Source organism: Mytilus galloprovincialis, chromosome 14 (genome assembly GCF_965363235.1).
Source record: "Mytilus galloprovincialis chromosome 14, xbMytGall1.hap1.1, whole genome shotgun sequence".
In the NCBI taxonomy this organism is placed as follows: Eukaryota; Metazoa; Mollusca; class Bivalvia; order Mytilida; family Mytilidae; genus Mytilus; species Mytilus galloprovincialis.
In genome coordinates, this window is record NC_134851.1 from 50,825,205 (window position 1) to 50,841,916 (window position 16,712).

A 16,712-nucleotide genomic window follows, 5' to 3' on the forward strand; every position below is an offset into this window, starting at 1 on the left:
TACACCTTACAATCATTCCATACAACAAATATAGTAGACCTATTGCATATAGTATGAGAAAAACAGACCAAAACACAAAAATTTAACTATAACCACTGAACCATGAAAATGAGATCAAGGTCAAATGACACCTGCCAGTTGGACATGTACACCTTACAGTCCTTCCATACACCGAATATACTAGCCCTATTGCTTATAGTATCTGAGATATGGACTTGACCACCAAAACTTAACCTTGTTCACTGATCCATGAAATTAGGTCGAGGTCAAGTGAAAACTGTCTGACAGACATGAGGACCTTGCAAGGTACACACATATCAAATATAGTTATCCTATTATAATAATAGAGAATTCAACATTACAAAAAATCTGAACTTTTTTTTCAAGTGGTCACTGAACCATGAAAATGAGGTCAAGGACATTGGACATGTGACTGACGGAAACTTCGTAACATGAGGCATCTATATACAAAGTATGAAGCATCCAGGTCTTCCACCTTCTAAAATATAAAGCTTTTAAGAAGTTAGCTAACGCCGCCGCCGCCGGATCACTATCCCTATGTCGAGCTTTCTGCAACAAAAGTTGCAGGCTCGACAAAAATTAGAAGATGTGGTATGATTGCCAATGAGACAACTCTCCACAAGAGAACCATTGACACATAAATTCACCCAAATTCACCATTACAATAATCAAAACCCATACCACATAGTCAGCTATTTAAAAGCCCTGAAATGACAAATATAAAACAATTCAAAGGAGAAAACTAATGGCCTAATTTATGAACAAAATATTGAATGAAAAACTAATTTGAAATGACAACCACTGAATTAGAGACTCCTGACTTAGAACAGGCATAAAAAGAACTGATAAACAGTTAAATAATGAAAAAACATTAATGCATCCAAAACTAAAATATCAATCAGTTCACATCCAACATCCATCATTAATTGGAGCCTTATTTGTTAGAAAGCAAGGGATAAGAGGATGATTAAAACTTATGAGTACCGATTAAAGTTGAATCTTTCCAAGTTCTGTATGGGTATGTTCCAACGCAAGAGTCAGTGGATGTTGTTTTTTGGTGTTGGTCCCGTTTATTTTTTTCTTGCTTTGTCATAAGTCAGTTTTTGATTTGAATCAATATTGTCATGTTTGGACCTTCATTTATAAGTAACTAAGTCATTAGCCTGTTTAGTGGTTGATATTTGTTTATGTGGTTCATTAGTGTTTCTCATTTTATATATATTGAGTAATAGGATAACTCTATATTTTGTATGTGGGTACTTGCATCGTCCTCATGTCTGTCAGACATTTTCACTTGACCTCAACCTCATTTCATGGATAAGTTAAAAAGGTTAAGGTTTCCTGGTCAGTTTCATATATCAGATATATAACCAATAGGTCTACTTTATTTGGTGTAGGTTATAATTGTAAGGCATAAATGTCCAACATTACCTTAACCTCATTTTCACGGTTCATTGGACAATGTTAAGTTTTTGTCGAGCCTGCAACTTTTGTCGCAGAAAGCTCGACATAGGGATAGTGATCTGGCGGCGGCGGCGTTAGCTAACTTCTTAAAAGCTTTATATTTTAGAAGGTGGAAAACCTGGATGCTTCATACTTTGTATATAGATGCCTCATGTTACGAAGTTTCCGTCAGTCACATGTCCAATATCCTTGACCTCATTTTCATGGTTCAGTGACTACTTGAAAAAAAAGTAAAATGCAAATGGGGGAAATCGGAAACAAAAGCTGTAAATATGGAAATATTTCAGCATTTCTATGGCGAAACTAACAACAAGGATTAGTTAAATGGTTTCTTGTTATCTCAATGTGTTTATTACATTCAATTCGTGAGGGAAATATGATTTGATCGATCATTACGAGACGTAGAAAAGGGGGAAAACGGAGGTTTACTGAAAATTTTGAGGACGGAGCCACTAATTTGTGCCACGATTACATAATACGTTGTGTATAGTGCAATACGCTACGGAATCGAGCAATTGGTGTCTTCTTTATTATATGGCAGATAAAACAACAAAATAGATGACGACTAAAAGTAGTTTTTATTCAAAATTCAACACAAATGTAATAAATTATACCTTTTACCTATTAATTACCTGAAAATGCAGGTAACCTGATAATAATTTTACTGAAATAACTGCCTAACATTACAGTTCATACTACTTGAGCATTTTTCATGCAATAACTTTCTCTGTATCTCTTATAATAAAAAAGAGCAGTCTGGAAAGGAATATACTGTTCTAATGAATGAACACAAAAAAAAATGCAGGAGCAGCAGCCATTTTTCTATTTTTATGTGAAGCGTTGAAAGGGTTAAGTTTTTGAGTTTTGGTCTTTTTTTCTAATACTATATGCAATAGGTCAACTGTATTTGGTGTATGGAAATATTTTATGATCTATATATCAGTCGCACAGGTTTTTTTTTACCTTGACCTCATTTTCACGGTTCATTGTTCAGTGTTAAGTTTTCGTTTTGGTCTGTTTTTCTTATCCTGTATGCAATACAACTACTATATTTGGTATATGGAATGATTTTAAGGTGTACATGTCTAGTTGGCAGGTGTCATCTGACCTTAACCTCATTTTCATGTTTCAGTGGTCAAAGTTAAGTTTTTGAGTTTTGGTCTTTTTTTCTAATACTATATGCCATAGCCTCTATATTTGGTGTATGGAAATATTTTATGATTGTTATATCAGTCGCGCAGGTTTTATTTGAGCTTGACCTCATTTTCATGGTTCATGGAACAGTGTTAAGTTTTTGTGTTTTGGTCTGTTTTTCTTAAACTATAAGCAACAGATCAACTATATTTTTTGTATGGAAGAATTGTTAGCTGTACATGTCTGCCTGGCATGGTTCATCTGCCCTTACCTCATTTTTATGGTTCATTGGTCAATGTTTAGTTTTCTTGATTAATGTTAAGTTTACGTGACAGTGTAATAAAGCTTTACATTTAGGACTATCAACATACATTGTAATATCAATGATTAGTAAAGAAGGCGAGACATTTCAGTGTGTGCACTCTTGTAATGGTTTGTTCCTTTTCTCAGATATTTCAAGCAATGTGTCAAATATAGTTAGAGTATGGAACGATTGTAGGGTTTCGATGTCTATCTGGCGGGGTTCATATGACCATTTTATTTGGTGTAAGGAATGATTATAAGGATAAAATGTCTGTCTGGCATGGTTCATCAAACCATGACCTAATTTTCCAAGAACATTGCTAATGTTAAGTTTATATGATACTTGTAAAATAAACATTCATATTACTGGTACATAAACATAATCTTTATTAGAATTACACCCATAAGAGGGTCAAAGGCAATTACATGTAATAACAACAATATAATGATGACATTAACATTTACATCAAAACAAAACAAAACATAAAACTCATACAACAAATGACCTCAAGTGCCAAGTGTCCTCAGTTCCATAGACTGTTTAATAAAGGAGCTTAAAGATTTTACTTGCTGACTAGTGGTTGGATTTAGGATATATTTCAGTTGATTATCAGAAAAATCTTTGCATTGAGTTATATTAAATTGTTTAAATGACATGCCTTAAATCATAATTTATTTTACAAAATAAAAAGAAATGGGATTCATCATCCAGAACTTTGCACTTATTACAAAGTCTTTGAGAGCATGGAATATTTTTTTTATATCTTCCAGTTTCAATAGCCAGGGAATGGTCACTTATTCTAAATTTGCATATAAGTTTTCTTGTATGACCCTCTTGTATCAATATAATTCAATATATCAATATTACAGACTTTCTACTGTGCACTCATGTGTAAAACAAATATAGTTGTCCTATCACTCATATGTGAGAAAATCATGTGATAAAAAACTAAACTCCATAAGAGTGGTAAATATAAAAGTTAAGTCAAAGACCTAGTTTTTCAATGAATTTTTACTAACTTATATCTTACATATTATGCGAATTTTTGACTTGTTTTTACATCTGGACCAACTGTCAATAGTGATAGTGATGCAACTTTCACTAAGGCAAATTTGAAAACTGATTGGTCTTTAAATGTTTAGGCACAACTGATGAGTCTTTTGTAGACAAAACACACTACTGGCATACACAATTTTAAGGCTGATATCTATGATGAGTTTACTGATAAAGTTTCACATTATTTTCCTTTTCACAGCAACAAGAACTGTCTTAAATGATCAGCAAGAAGATTAACCTTTGTTCATCATAAATCTGTAGATTATAAACCACATCCAGGCAACAAGGCAATAGTAACTGTTATATTATCCTTAGCTCCTGCTTGCAAGGCAGCCTGTACTAAATGTTCGGCCATAACTTTGGCAAACTCACGATGATATGTGTCCCTGGTGTGATTGGGATTTATAATTGACATTCTAGAGAATGCTGGGATTGATAAGTAATCTCCATATGTTTCTATATCAGCCTCATTTCCAGATTCTCCATCTGAGTCACCCATGTGACTACCAATTTCAGTTTTCAGGTCTGCTTCAGTGTTTGGACTCTTAGTTTCAATTTTTCTAAGACGTTCATCAACGAGTGGTGATAACTGTCTTTCCTCCTCTTTTTCATCTATTGTGTTGTCATGGTGATGTTGCTTAGCAACAGATGGTGAGAAATTTGAATGTGGTGTAGTAATATGTTGACTATTTATGTCTTCCATTAAAGGTTGGAGAGTAGTACTTATTTTACTTGGTACTGGAACAAAGTTGCTAGGCAACAACTAAAAAATAGAAGTAGAGAATACTGATATGAGAATTATATGTCCTTAGTGTGTTTACAATGTATTACCAACAATTCAAATAAAAAAACGTTTTTCATATTTCAAAACCTAAGTTTCAACTAAAAAGAACAAATAATTTTTTTTTCACATTATTAAAGGAAGTTGTATTTTAATCATAACATCTAGGAACACATAAATAAATTGTGGTCATTAAGATCCACATCAAAATTTATTATTTATAAAGAACTTTGTTTTTTCACTTGTTTTTCCTTTTCACATATTTTCCCCATCTTGTCAAAAGTGACAACATTTTAGGTTTGTGTGCTTACCTGCTTATTGCTGAAGCCTGAAAACTTAGTGGTGACTTCATTATTCTTTTCACCTTACTTTATCTAACGTTATATATGTAGACAATTTATGATTAAAAAGACACTTTTAAATTCATTTTACTTTCCACAGAGTTTCACTGCAAGAGTTAGGAATTTATCTCAGACACTTCCTATTGTTTTAAACATTCTTCAATAAACATACTTTATGGTTATAGTTTGATTTCATTATACCTTCAACAATAGAGATGTGGCCTCTTGTGGGGTGAACACTTCCCAGACTCCATGTGAAGCTAAAATAAGAAACTGTGCATACTGGTCTATCGGTACTGATGTGGTGTAGGGCTCTACTAGAACACATTTCTTTAACTTTACATCACCATGGTTACCAAGTCCTCTTGTGGTACTTAAAACCCCATTTACTCTCTTTTCTTTTTTACTTTCACTTATATCGCCACCTGTCAATTATATAAAAATGTACAATGCACTACAAATATAACAATAGATCACTCTGAAAAGTGCTGTATACTGTAATTGGTAAAATAAAGCAAAGATCCGGAAAACTTAAAAACCTATTTCAGTAAGAATGCATGCACATACAAATAGGGGAATTTAGTCCACATCAAAGACAATTTCTGGTGCAAGTGTCCTTATACGACATCCTTTTCTGATTGACAGGGGGTGTGTTTGGATATACGCCTGAGGCAGCCTATGGTTACCCATGGGTACCTATGGTTTAATATTTTGTGTATAAAATATCAAACCATAGGCTGCCTCAGGCGTATATCCAAACACCCCCAGGGCTTAATTAAGCTATAACAGTCATTTTATTGAGTTTTGTACTTTTTGGATGAATTTTGGTTGTGTGATTTTATCATTTCAATAATATGGACATGTGATCCACTGGAGACCACCCAAGGTCAATGATGTAAACAGATATAAGTCAGTCTATGACCTTCAACAGTGAGAAAAACTGATACTGTATATATGACTATTGTAAGCCCTGGCATGACAAAATGTGAAACAAATGAAATTGGAAAACCAATAGCCTGATCAATTCTAAAACATTAAACAAAAAACAAATATGACAGACAGCAACCAACAACAACCAAACAGTAACAAATTCCATACTTGGGACAAGCACATAAAGAATGTAGCAGGGTTAATGATGTTTGTGAGTGCTCAGCCCTCCCCTAAATATAGAACAGTGGTGAAAGAGCACAACATAGTATAAGGTGTTACATATTTTTTAACCAACAAGTAAATAATCTCATCAGAAGTTTTGGCATTAAATCTCAATCTTATACTAAATTGGGATGATACTACAGTACATTGCTCTTTTGTATGTACTTTTCTTGTGTCCATGACAGAATAACTGTTAATTTCATTATACAATCCTATCTTTCTCCAAAAATAATTCTGTGACATATCATTAAACCATGGAAAAAGTGAAATCAAATTCTTCGTTGTAGCATTGCCATGATCTTGTGTTCATGTAAGTATAGTTATATATCTCTCATATCTATTTCTCTTTTGTTGATACAAGGAAAGTAAGACTGTTATATACAAACCTGCTTTGATGACTCTTTTTAATTCCTTTTCATTATTTGGTGTATGTTCTCTTGTTATCCTGTAAGGCTGATTACCTCTTACTAAAACACAATGGACATTCCCTGAAAAATAGTGGAGAATACAAATGATTTATACTAATTATTGTAACATTTAGAAATCCACAAAATCATATTACTAGACCTTTGCAATGTTTGGTTGCAGACCTGTTTGTTTTTGATGATCATAAATGTTTTTATGTAATTGGATTCCTAACATTTTGGTTTTGAGACTTTAGTTATACCTGATGAAGGTCATTCTTAAAAATGTGCATGCACACTATTCCATATAAAAAGTTATTTTTGCAGTTGTAAAATTCTGCAGTTGAGGTTGAAAATATTGAAAAAAAAGGATATGAAATAAATACTTCAACATTTGATTTGCAAACTTCATGCACATATTTGTTACATAAAAAGTTTTTACGTACAGACAAAAGTGACAGTAAACCACAAACCTGCATTAGCTAAATGTAAGAGACCAAGGGTCCTTGGTTCCTCATATCCTGAAGGTTTATGTGATGTATCACCTTCTTCCTGACTTTCACCATCTTCCTCTTTCACAGGGGAGATAACCCAATCTCTATCTACTTTATTTGGGTCCATACGGTGCAGTATCAAGGTCGTAGCAGAACATCCACTCCATCTCACCCTGGAACACTCATCCTTTCCATATGACAGCAAAATGTCTAAAAGTTGGTAGGATTTTTTAAAAGCTTCTTCCATTTTAATAGACATTGGTGGTTTAGGTTGTTTTTTGTTCCTTGGAGTTTTCTCCCCACCAAGTGACTTCTCATAATCAGATTTTTCTTCTTCTATTGGTATCAGCTGCTCTTTGCTCCTCTCAGATTCTAAAGCTTTAGATGAACGGCCAGATCGTGGTGTCATCATATCATCATATTTTGTTTCACAAAGTTTGATAATTTGATCAACAATGTTCATACTTCCCTCATATAGTACTTCCCTCTCACTTTCTTTTGTTGTTGGTCTATCAAATTTATAGTTAGATAAATCCTCCATATTGTCGGCCATATTTTCTGCCTTGGTTGAAGTAGTTTTGGGGTCAAATTTCTTCATTTCATTTAACAGCATATGATGGAGTTCAGAGGCAGCAACATCTGATGCAAATCTTCCATGATATCCGTCATAGACGGCCATGAAACATTTATCGTTATCATCACCAAACGAATCTTGATAGACTTTTGTATCCTCCATCTGGTTCTTCCAGCGACTGTTTCCATGGGAGCAAAAGCCAACAGCATAAACACAATCCGGACTACAGTTCAATGCTGAACCGTTTACATGTACATCCAGGTCCTCTCTCATCTGCTGTAACTGTGCTAAAGTTCCATCCATGTCATTTTTTAAATATTCATAAGCTTCGTTTATCTTCTGAATTTCTCTAGGTTCAATGTGGTTTCCTAAACTAGCTGCAGTCTGCTTCATTTTTCTCAATATTACATTTCTTCTTTTCAGCAGCATTTCTATATTTTGTGGCCTTGGCAACTTTTTGCCATATTTCATGGTTGCTAGGGCTTTATGGTACTTCCTGTGTTCTTGGAGATGTAGGAGGTGGACATAGTCCTGACATTTTTCACAAAGAATTGTAATATCAGGAGTTGTCTCCCCATCTGGAAGATTTGTCTGTGGTGTATCTATCAAAAGAAATAATATCAATTTTAGGTTATATACATTTTTATTTTAATACTTTTTTAAATAAATGAATGTTGCATATATATAAAAAAAAATGTATAAATCATATCCTTAGAAGGAATATGAGACAAATTAAAAAATGAAAACTTTCATAGATAGAACCAATCTTAAATACAATCACATCATTTGTCTTTAGAAAAATAAAACTATTTAATTTGGTTATAAAATAATTGTTTGATGAAAGAAATGGAGCCATTTAGCACTTTATAGATAAAACGCAGAATTTATTGATAATCTCCCAGTAAAATGTAGAAGGATATAGCTTTTGAATTTTGCATAACCTATTTATTCATTTGGAAATCTTTTAGATTAAATAATGGGAGATAATCCATTATTTCCTAATATATATTTTTGAAAAGCAAATGTGGACTTTTTCTCTTGGAGTCAAGAATTTAAAAAAAAACCTTTATAACCACAGCATGAAATGCATCAGACATGAAATTAAAATATGATCGACAAATTAACTGGTGCCTACAGATATTACAAATGTAATAAAATCAACAACAACAATGTATTTGAATTTCATCATAGTCAATAATATGACTATTCAACCAGGAAAAGTATAAAATTAAAAATTAAATGATTGAACAAATATACCTAAAAAAAAAAAAAACAACATGCGTTTCTCGGATAATGATATATTTATTGTATTAAAGTTTTAATCAACAAATTATAAGTTCAATATCTAAAAACTTCAAACTATATGTAACATGCATATTTGTAGCTGCTTGTGTTTTATTGATCAGACTAAGTACATTCACAATGACATGCACCACATGCAGTTATTCAGTTTAATGCAGTCTATATGTTTATGAAAACCAAATCTCATTTAGTAAATGTCCATACTTTATACTGACACCAACATTAGTCAGAAATCTACAGTAGTTATCTCTCTTTGACTTAAGAACCACATTGAAATGGATGAACTCAAATAAATCATCGCCACCTTGTAATCAATGTATTCAACAAAAATTATGGACACCTTAAAACTAACTTTTCAGGTGTAGCCATAATATTTTTCATAATTAACATTCAGCAACATAGTCATGAAATGAACTTGTAGTCATGTTATTGAATAAAGGCTTTTCCAGAAGTAATTGTATGAGGTGGAAAGAAGGCACTTTTATTAAAATTTGATGGGTGGTGGTTATTTAAGAAAGATTGCTTTAACATTTAAATGACCCCCCCCCCCCCCCCCCCCATACATTTATTTTTGGTACAGCCCTAATTACAACATCTAATTTGCTTAAACGCTAAAATAATTAATCCACTTACTAATTTTACAATGATTCATAAAGTAATAGTTCTTTATGACATTGTTAAGCATATTCTGTCAGGGTATTCATATAACATTCTTGTAATGATTTTCATTATAAAATGTGACAATTCAGAAAATGTGAGTATATTGTTTTCACTTAAAAGCTTTCTTTTGTAAAACAAATTCCATTTAAAAAATTCTAAATGGTGAAAAATCCTTATCAAATATGATGATATGGGGCAAATAAACTAAAATTAAACATAAAATAAGGAAATTTTCTTTTTCAAACATGAATAAAACATTTGCAATACTATTTACTATTAAAGCAAGTCTAACATTCCATTGCTTGGTTACTCTTAGTGTGTTATTCTATTTCCTGCAACTATAATTTTAGATAAAAGCATTTCATGAATACATAGATCATTTTTAGTCAAACATAATACCTTCAACTTAATAATATCTCTTCCTTTCACACTGAGCTGTTGTATTATTATAGACAAAATCAATCCCAAACAAATTCTGTTTCATTTAATTTTTTTCAGCAATTGATGCAATTTTTCTTTTATCACAATGTGTTTTCTCAAAATCTAAATATCTTTTATTGTGCTGCCTTTCTTTTAAATAAAAGAAATTTAAGAATATTTAATATATTTTCAAAGGTCTGATTCAGAGTTCCAATCCTTATAAATGGTTTATATTATATCTTTGCAGTCTCTTATTTTACAAGACCAAGACAGGACATCAGTGCAAAACAATCATTGTTAACTTTTACATTTACTGACTGCACATACTAAGAAATATATATATCGAATAAGGATGACCTCTTTTATACAACAGCTCAGACTTGACACCTATAAGCCTCTTCAGTCAATCCATGTTTACAGCAACCAATATTTAAACAGCACTTCTAACTTTTTTTATATATATTCTTTTCTAAATAAATCTTTTTTATCATTTATACATTTTGAGTACCTCATTAAAATTATATATTTTTCAGCCATTTAGACAGAATTATAACTGTCTATGACTGCACAAAATTCAAGCAGAACAAATTTGTGTAAAGCAATGCAAATATCTATCCATTGACATCAAACTTTTTTCAGTAATCAAGTTTCTCCCCTTTTCTATTGGTTGCTATGGATATCTTAAGATGCCTTTCATTGTAAAAACTTACTCTTGTGCTGTTTAACCACTGGATGTTTGCCCATAAAATTAAGTGAAATAAAATCTTAAACCATAAAATATTTTGCTTTTTTCCTTTTTTAATATCATATATCAAAGACAAAATTGTATTATGACAACACATACACAACATTGTCACTTTTGAAGAACAATGATAATATTTCAATATTTTTTATCTCAATATTATTTTCTTTCTTAATATATCTCTTATTTCAAGAATTAACACTATAAAACAAAGTTCTTTTTCTCAGTAAATATCACAAATGTGCATATTTAACAATCTTTGAGCCAATGATTGCTCTATACCATTACCAAAATAAGAATGTAACTCAGTGTCCACTAAGCTATTTGAGTAAACCATAAATTAACAAAAATGTTACCTCCTGATACAATGGCCACAGCTGCATGTTGTAAAGATAAATGAGTTTAGTTTAACTAATTATAAGGTTGTGTTGATCAATATCAAATTCCTTTATAATTTTACATATGGGAAATAACTCTATTATTATTATTATTGTCATCCTCCCTAATGTTATTTTATTTGTTACAAAACTTTCTTTTTTAAAATTTCAAATTGACTAGACGAAAATGAGACACTTTTTCAGATATATATATATAACATTTCATGAACAGTCTTTGTATCTTCATGTTTGGTTCCAATGAATAATGATTTATTTAATAGCAAATAACTTTTGAAGATGAAAAAATAGCTGTCCATCTGGAACAGCAGGAAAAAAGTACCAACATAATAATTATAATACTCATAAAATAATAAGCTTAGTAAGATTAATATACTTTGTAAGTATAAGCACCTAAATTTATTTAGTTGTTAGTTTTAAAATGATACCTTGATGTCTGTAGGCTAAGAAGAGAGTTTCCAATTCATGATTTATTTTAATACAAATTTCATAAACATATGAAATAATTTTAAACATTATTTTTTTATCAAAATTATCAGTTTTAAATAATATTTTGATAAAAAGTAACTTTTTTGGGGAGATTGATACCACAAGAAAAATTCTGCCATCTTTTTTCAAACAATTTACCAAAAATAGAAATTCAATACCAATATCAATGACAAATCTATATAAACCACAGGTTGCACTAAATTATTCAAATTTCAATGGAAAAAGCATATGATAAAGATTAATATTGCATTTACAAATATGTTCAGACAAAGTAAAATACAAAAATACTGAACTCCTAAGGGAAATTCTACAGGAAAGTCCCTAAAGAAATGACAGATCATAACAGCATATTCCTATCTGTATAAAGCAGAAAACATCATAAACAAATATGACATTTTTGTGCACAAAATGTATTGTGACCTGATTAGCTTTTTCTTCATCCTTTTCTCTGTCCCCAATGGGACTTTCTCTCATTTTCTTTACATATTTTAGCATGGAACATACCACACAGCAAACACAGGAATCATATACAATTAACAATAAAATATATCCTTATTTAGTTTTCATATGTTCCATTTATGAACATACATGTACCATATGTGTCTTAATACAGCAGATCTAGTTATCATAGATAGAACCAAAGTCCTACTAACAAGGAGGTTAGTGTGTGGTATGTTAATAGCATCATGTTGGCCCTAAATTGATCTGTATGACTGCTTTTTTATCATTTCACAAAATTCTTGTCTCCCTATAAAGTTACATCATTTTATGATTACCTGATCTGTTGACATTATGTCCCTGAAGACCCTGTGTTGGTCCATCTAAAATGTCTATAGACTCCTCTTCCTCTTCTTCCTCATCAGCTTGTGTGGCCTGATGATATTCTACTGACCCAGATTCAGATGTCATTTCTACTAAAACAAAAAGTTGTAACATGAACAAATGTAAACATTGTAGGGATAATTGTCTTCATCTGTATTTAACATTGATTTTATTTTCAAAACACTATTGGGTCCACAATCCTATACATCCAGTGGATAATTATAATATTATTGCATTACACAAGGTCCTGGTTTTCTCTTACTGGTCATAAATCTGTTGGAGGTGAATAGTCAAACTGATTGATATTTTTTTGTCTGGAAAAACATGGTTGGTTTATCTCTTAGAAGAAATTAGTCTTTGAACTATGATTCTCTATAATTTTGTCAATGCAAACTAGGTTTTTATTTCAAACTCGTATTGACAATTTCAAACGCCTTTATGACGTCATTTACCAGATAGATTAGGCGTGCCAGTATCTCTGCTCTTTCAAAGTTTCAAGCACTTTCAGAATCATCATTCTGCAGGGTAGTTTAGAAATAATTCATGTTATGTTAATATGTTATCTTAATTCCCTTACCACTTAAGGGTGACCAACTTATTAGATTTTAATTTTCCAAATATTTTGTGCACTACAAGACCAAACATGTGTTGGAAGTAAGGATGCCTACATTTTAGTCATATGGTGATCAAAGTCAGATGATAGTTTCAACTAACTACTATATGATGCCGTATCCCAAAACTGCCCTATACTATAGACTAGTTTGAATGCGCCATACACCAGTGACTTTATCGCTATTTGTCCACCATTACTGGACATCACACAGGTTCCCGTAAAATTTTGACGTCATAATACAAAATATCTGACGCCACAATGAAAAAGTGATTGTTGTATGACATCAATAGTTCAAAAGGGACCGATTCTCGGGTCAGCATGAATAGTGATAAGGTGCATGTATTCTTACTGCTAATGTAACAATATAGGCAGTGTCTGCACGTACCCGCTTTCTGGTACGAATAGTCAAATTGCAATACATAGGCTACGCGTACGCATATCCCGTTTTATAATGAACATCGGATCGGGAATGAAACGTGAAAAATGTACGAAATTTGTCACAATTAATGAATAATTAATTAAAACTACTGGGAAGTTTTATAAATATTTATATATAGGTAAGTGAACAGTTTTTCTCAGTTAATAAATATTCTTAAATTGGAAGAGAGTGATCATGATATACATGAAGGGAAGACATTTCAAAGTTATCTATCATGAATTGGAACAATTTGTTCAAAACTATCAGTCGAGAACTAGAAACACAAAAATTAAAGAGGAATTAAAGTTTGACAGAAAATAAATTGAAATATGTGCCAACACAATCCTTTTGGATATGTATGAATCTTTTAAAATTGGTTTAATTTTACATTATTACTTGATTCTTTAATTTTTGTATAGACATCAAAGCTTTAATTTTAGTAGTTGAAGATGTTTAAATTTTCAGTTTCTGTTTTACATTTTACTAAGAAGATTATTTTTAAATCTCATATGGGTACTTTCAAATTCAGTAAAATTTAATTCTTTAAATTTGCATTTATATTTTATAATAGTATCATGTTATTCTTTTACAGGAACTGTACAGTTTCATGTTCCATCAGTGTCTGTGCATTTAATTCAGGGGCGGATCCAGGATTTTCAGTTAGAGGGGGCGCAAATTTAAATTAAAAATCGAAATTATTGAAATATTCTTTATGAGAGGGTGCAATGTAGATATCTTGCCAAGCGTAGTGAGAGATAAATATTTTGTGGTAAAATTAGCGAGAAATTAAAGTTTCAAGCTAAACCCGCATAAATCCACCCCTTACAATCTTCAATCACCTAATTAACAAGAAATCTGCGAGCTTCTATTGATTGACTCAATAATAGCTCACCAACCAATATAAGATTTCGAAAAAAAAAAATTCTACTTTTGCCAGCGATTTTTAATTGCCTTTTCTTAATTTTTCTCTTTTTTTTCCGGAGGTCGTGTCAAAATTTTTATATACATTTTTACCGCAAAACAGTAAAATCAGATTGAGGTCCTTGCGAAGATATGTTTATTTTCGTGGGATCCTATGTAATACGGTAGTACGGGTTGGGGCCTTTACCGTGTATGTATGCTTCAGCAAACTTTACAGGTTGAAAGTAAGAAACATATTGATATCATACAGAGATATTAAATAATGATACAAATTAATAAACTGACTTTCGCTTGAACCAGTATTCCTATATTTCATTAAGAAAGAATTTAAACAGGACTGTTTTATTGGCCGTGCCATGATGAAATAACCAACCCAACCGCGGGTAGGACACTTTCGCCTTCTTCGTGGGAAAGTGAGGTACGGATGTTTTTGAACTTCGATTATCCAAGAAATTGTTTATAAAATCCGCAACTAACCTGTCACAATTGTTTTATTTGAACTGCTAAAAGCCTATGATATTTTTTCACCAAACACAGTACCGCGTTTGACACCTTTCTTTGAAGTATAATATATTTATAGAACTTATAAATAAACCGTAAGTCAGTTTATTAGTAAATCACGTTGATTCTGTTAAACTTATTGTTTTATATATAGTTCTTTGAATGTTAAATAGATGCAATGCGACGACATTAATATTCGTCGTCTGTTCAGATACTTTATTCAGCTGAGGACAACCCATGCTTTGCAAATTTTAGGGGGCGCACGCCCGCCACGCCCCCGCCTAAATCCGCCCCTGTAATTTGCAATGTTTATTATGTATTATTATCTATTAAATACAATTTGAAAATTGTATTTTTCATACTCTTCACTCGTTCTACACGAAATCCCCAAATTATCGATAATTTCCGTTTATATTTCACGTTTCATTCCTGATCCGATGGCATTTTATTAGAAACCCGGATGCTGAGTCTGGCCACCCGCTGATTGATACTTCGACACAAACAGCAGGGGTCTAGTTTAACCCAGGTTTGGGTACGCCTAGCCTATGAATGGCAATTTGACTATTTGTACCCGCATGGGGGTACGTGCAGACACTGCCAACAATATATCTTGTCTATCTACATCAGCAGGAAGAGTGATAAGGTGCATGTATTCTTACTGCTAATGTAACAATATATCTTGTCTATCTACATGACTTAAATTGCCAGATTTGTTTACAAACAAAAATTCAGAACAATATGTTGATTTATAAAATATGTGGTTTCGACTTATGAAGCCGAACACTCACTTCCGAACAGTCGAAGGTGATTCACAGCCACAGGCATGACAGGCACAGCTAGGTGCTTGGCAAAATCATGCATGCAGATTTGTGTTGCACATTAATTTAATCATTTGAATGAGATAAAGACAACAAACGTTTGAATATACATAGATAGTTATTGCGTTATTTACTGGGAAATCTAGATGTAAGATTTGATGAAAAAGTGTTCAGCTTCTCGTCGTCAGTGTAAACAAAGCAAAGTAAGTATTTCTAATTTAAGAACCATCCCGGTGCATAATCGGTCTATTTTCCGGAGTTCAGCTTTCAGGTGTAACACCACTAATTCGAAGTTCCGGGAACCAGTTCTTTCTTATATGCCATTAAATGTATGTTGATTTTTTCAGTACAAGACACCATAAAGTGTTGCTTTGAAATGCAATGATTGCCACTTTATTTGAACTTAAAACAAGAGAGGTGTGCCTGCTTGAAATGGAGGAATTTAACATAGAAAGCAATGGGACCATGAATTAGTGGTGTACTTCCTATTACAGACAATCATCAGAAATCCATTTTTTAGAAGTTGTACCTATTCAAATGAAAATAAGTCAAATTTGATGTTAGTAATCATGTTTAATCATCTTTTTTTGGTGAAACATCCTGTTTATGGGAAATTTAAGCTCTTAAATTGGTATACTCAAGTATTTTAGCCTTTTATGGTCATACAACATGCATGCAGTTAAGACTTGACTCCAAGCTATGGCACGCCGTTATTATATTTATTCAATTTCGAGATATCTTATTTAGTTAAATAAGATATCTTATAAACTAATTGAGATATCTTAATAACAAAATGAGATATCTTATATATTAATTGAGATATTTGATTTATTAAATAAGATATCTTATATATTAAATAATATCAGATTATTACATGGCATTTTTC

At 31.9% G+C, this 16,712-nt stretch overlaps 1 protein-coding gene across 7 annotated transcripts; it reads right to left on the bottom strand.

Moving 5' to 3' along the window:
* Positions 1–3,967: 3,967 nt before the first annotated feature.
* LOC143059697 (protein phosphatase 2C-like domain-containing protein 1) lies at positions 3,968–16,068 on the bottom strand. Of its 7 annotated transcripts, none has more exons than XM_076233250.1 (8): positions 15,961–16,068; positions 12,510–12,644; positions 11,206–11,226; positions 10,818–10,835; positions 7,131–8,327; positions 6,640–6,741; positions 5,303–5,526; positions 3,968–4,742 (listed from the first exon to the last, which is right to left on the bottom strand). In XM_076233250.1, the coding sequence occupies exons 2-8, from the start codon at positions 12,640–12,642 to the stop codon at positions 4,242–4,244; spliced, it is 2,196 nt and encodes a 731-aa protein (XP_076089365.1). In that variant the 5' UTR covers positions 12,643–12,644; positions 15,961–16,068; the 3' UTR covers positions 3,968–4,241. The 7 variants fall into 7 exon arrangements, with proteins under 7 accessions (XP_076089365.1, XP_076089364.1, XP_076089368.1 ...); XM_076233249.1 differs by having other exon boundaries at positions 12,510–12,647; XM_076233253.1 differs by lacking the exon at positions 15,961–16,068 and adding an exon at positions 15,925–15,943.
* Positions 16,069–16,712: the final 644 nt, after the last annotated feature.

Coding starts and splice junctions, on each gene's coding strand:
- LOC143059697 (XM_076233250.1), bottom strand. CDS start 12,642: ATGACATCTGAATCTGGGTCAGTAGAATATCATCAGGCCACACAAGCT. Junction 6,742..7,130: donor CTTACATTTAGCTAATGCAG/GTTTGTGGTTTA, acceptor ACTATTTTTCAG/GGAATGTCCATTGTGTTTTA. Junction 5,527..6,639: donor AAAAAGAGTCATCAAAGCAG/GTTTGTATATAA, acceptor TATAATTGACAG/GTGGCGATATAAGTGAAAGT.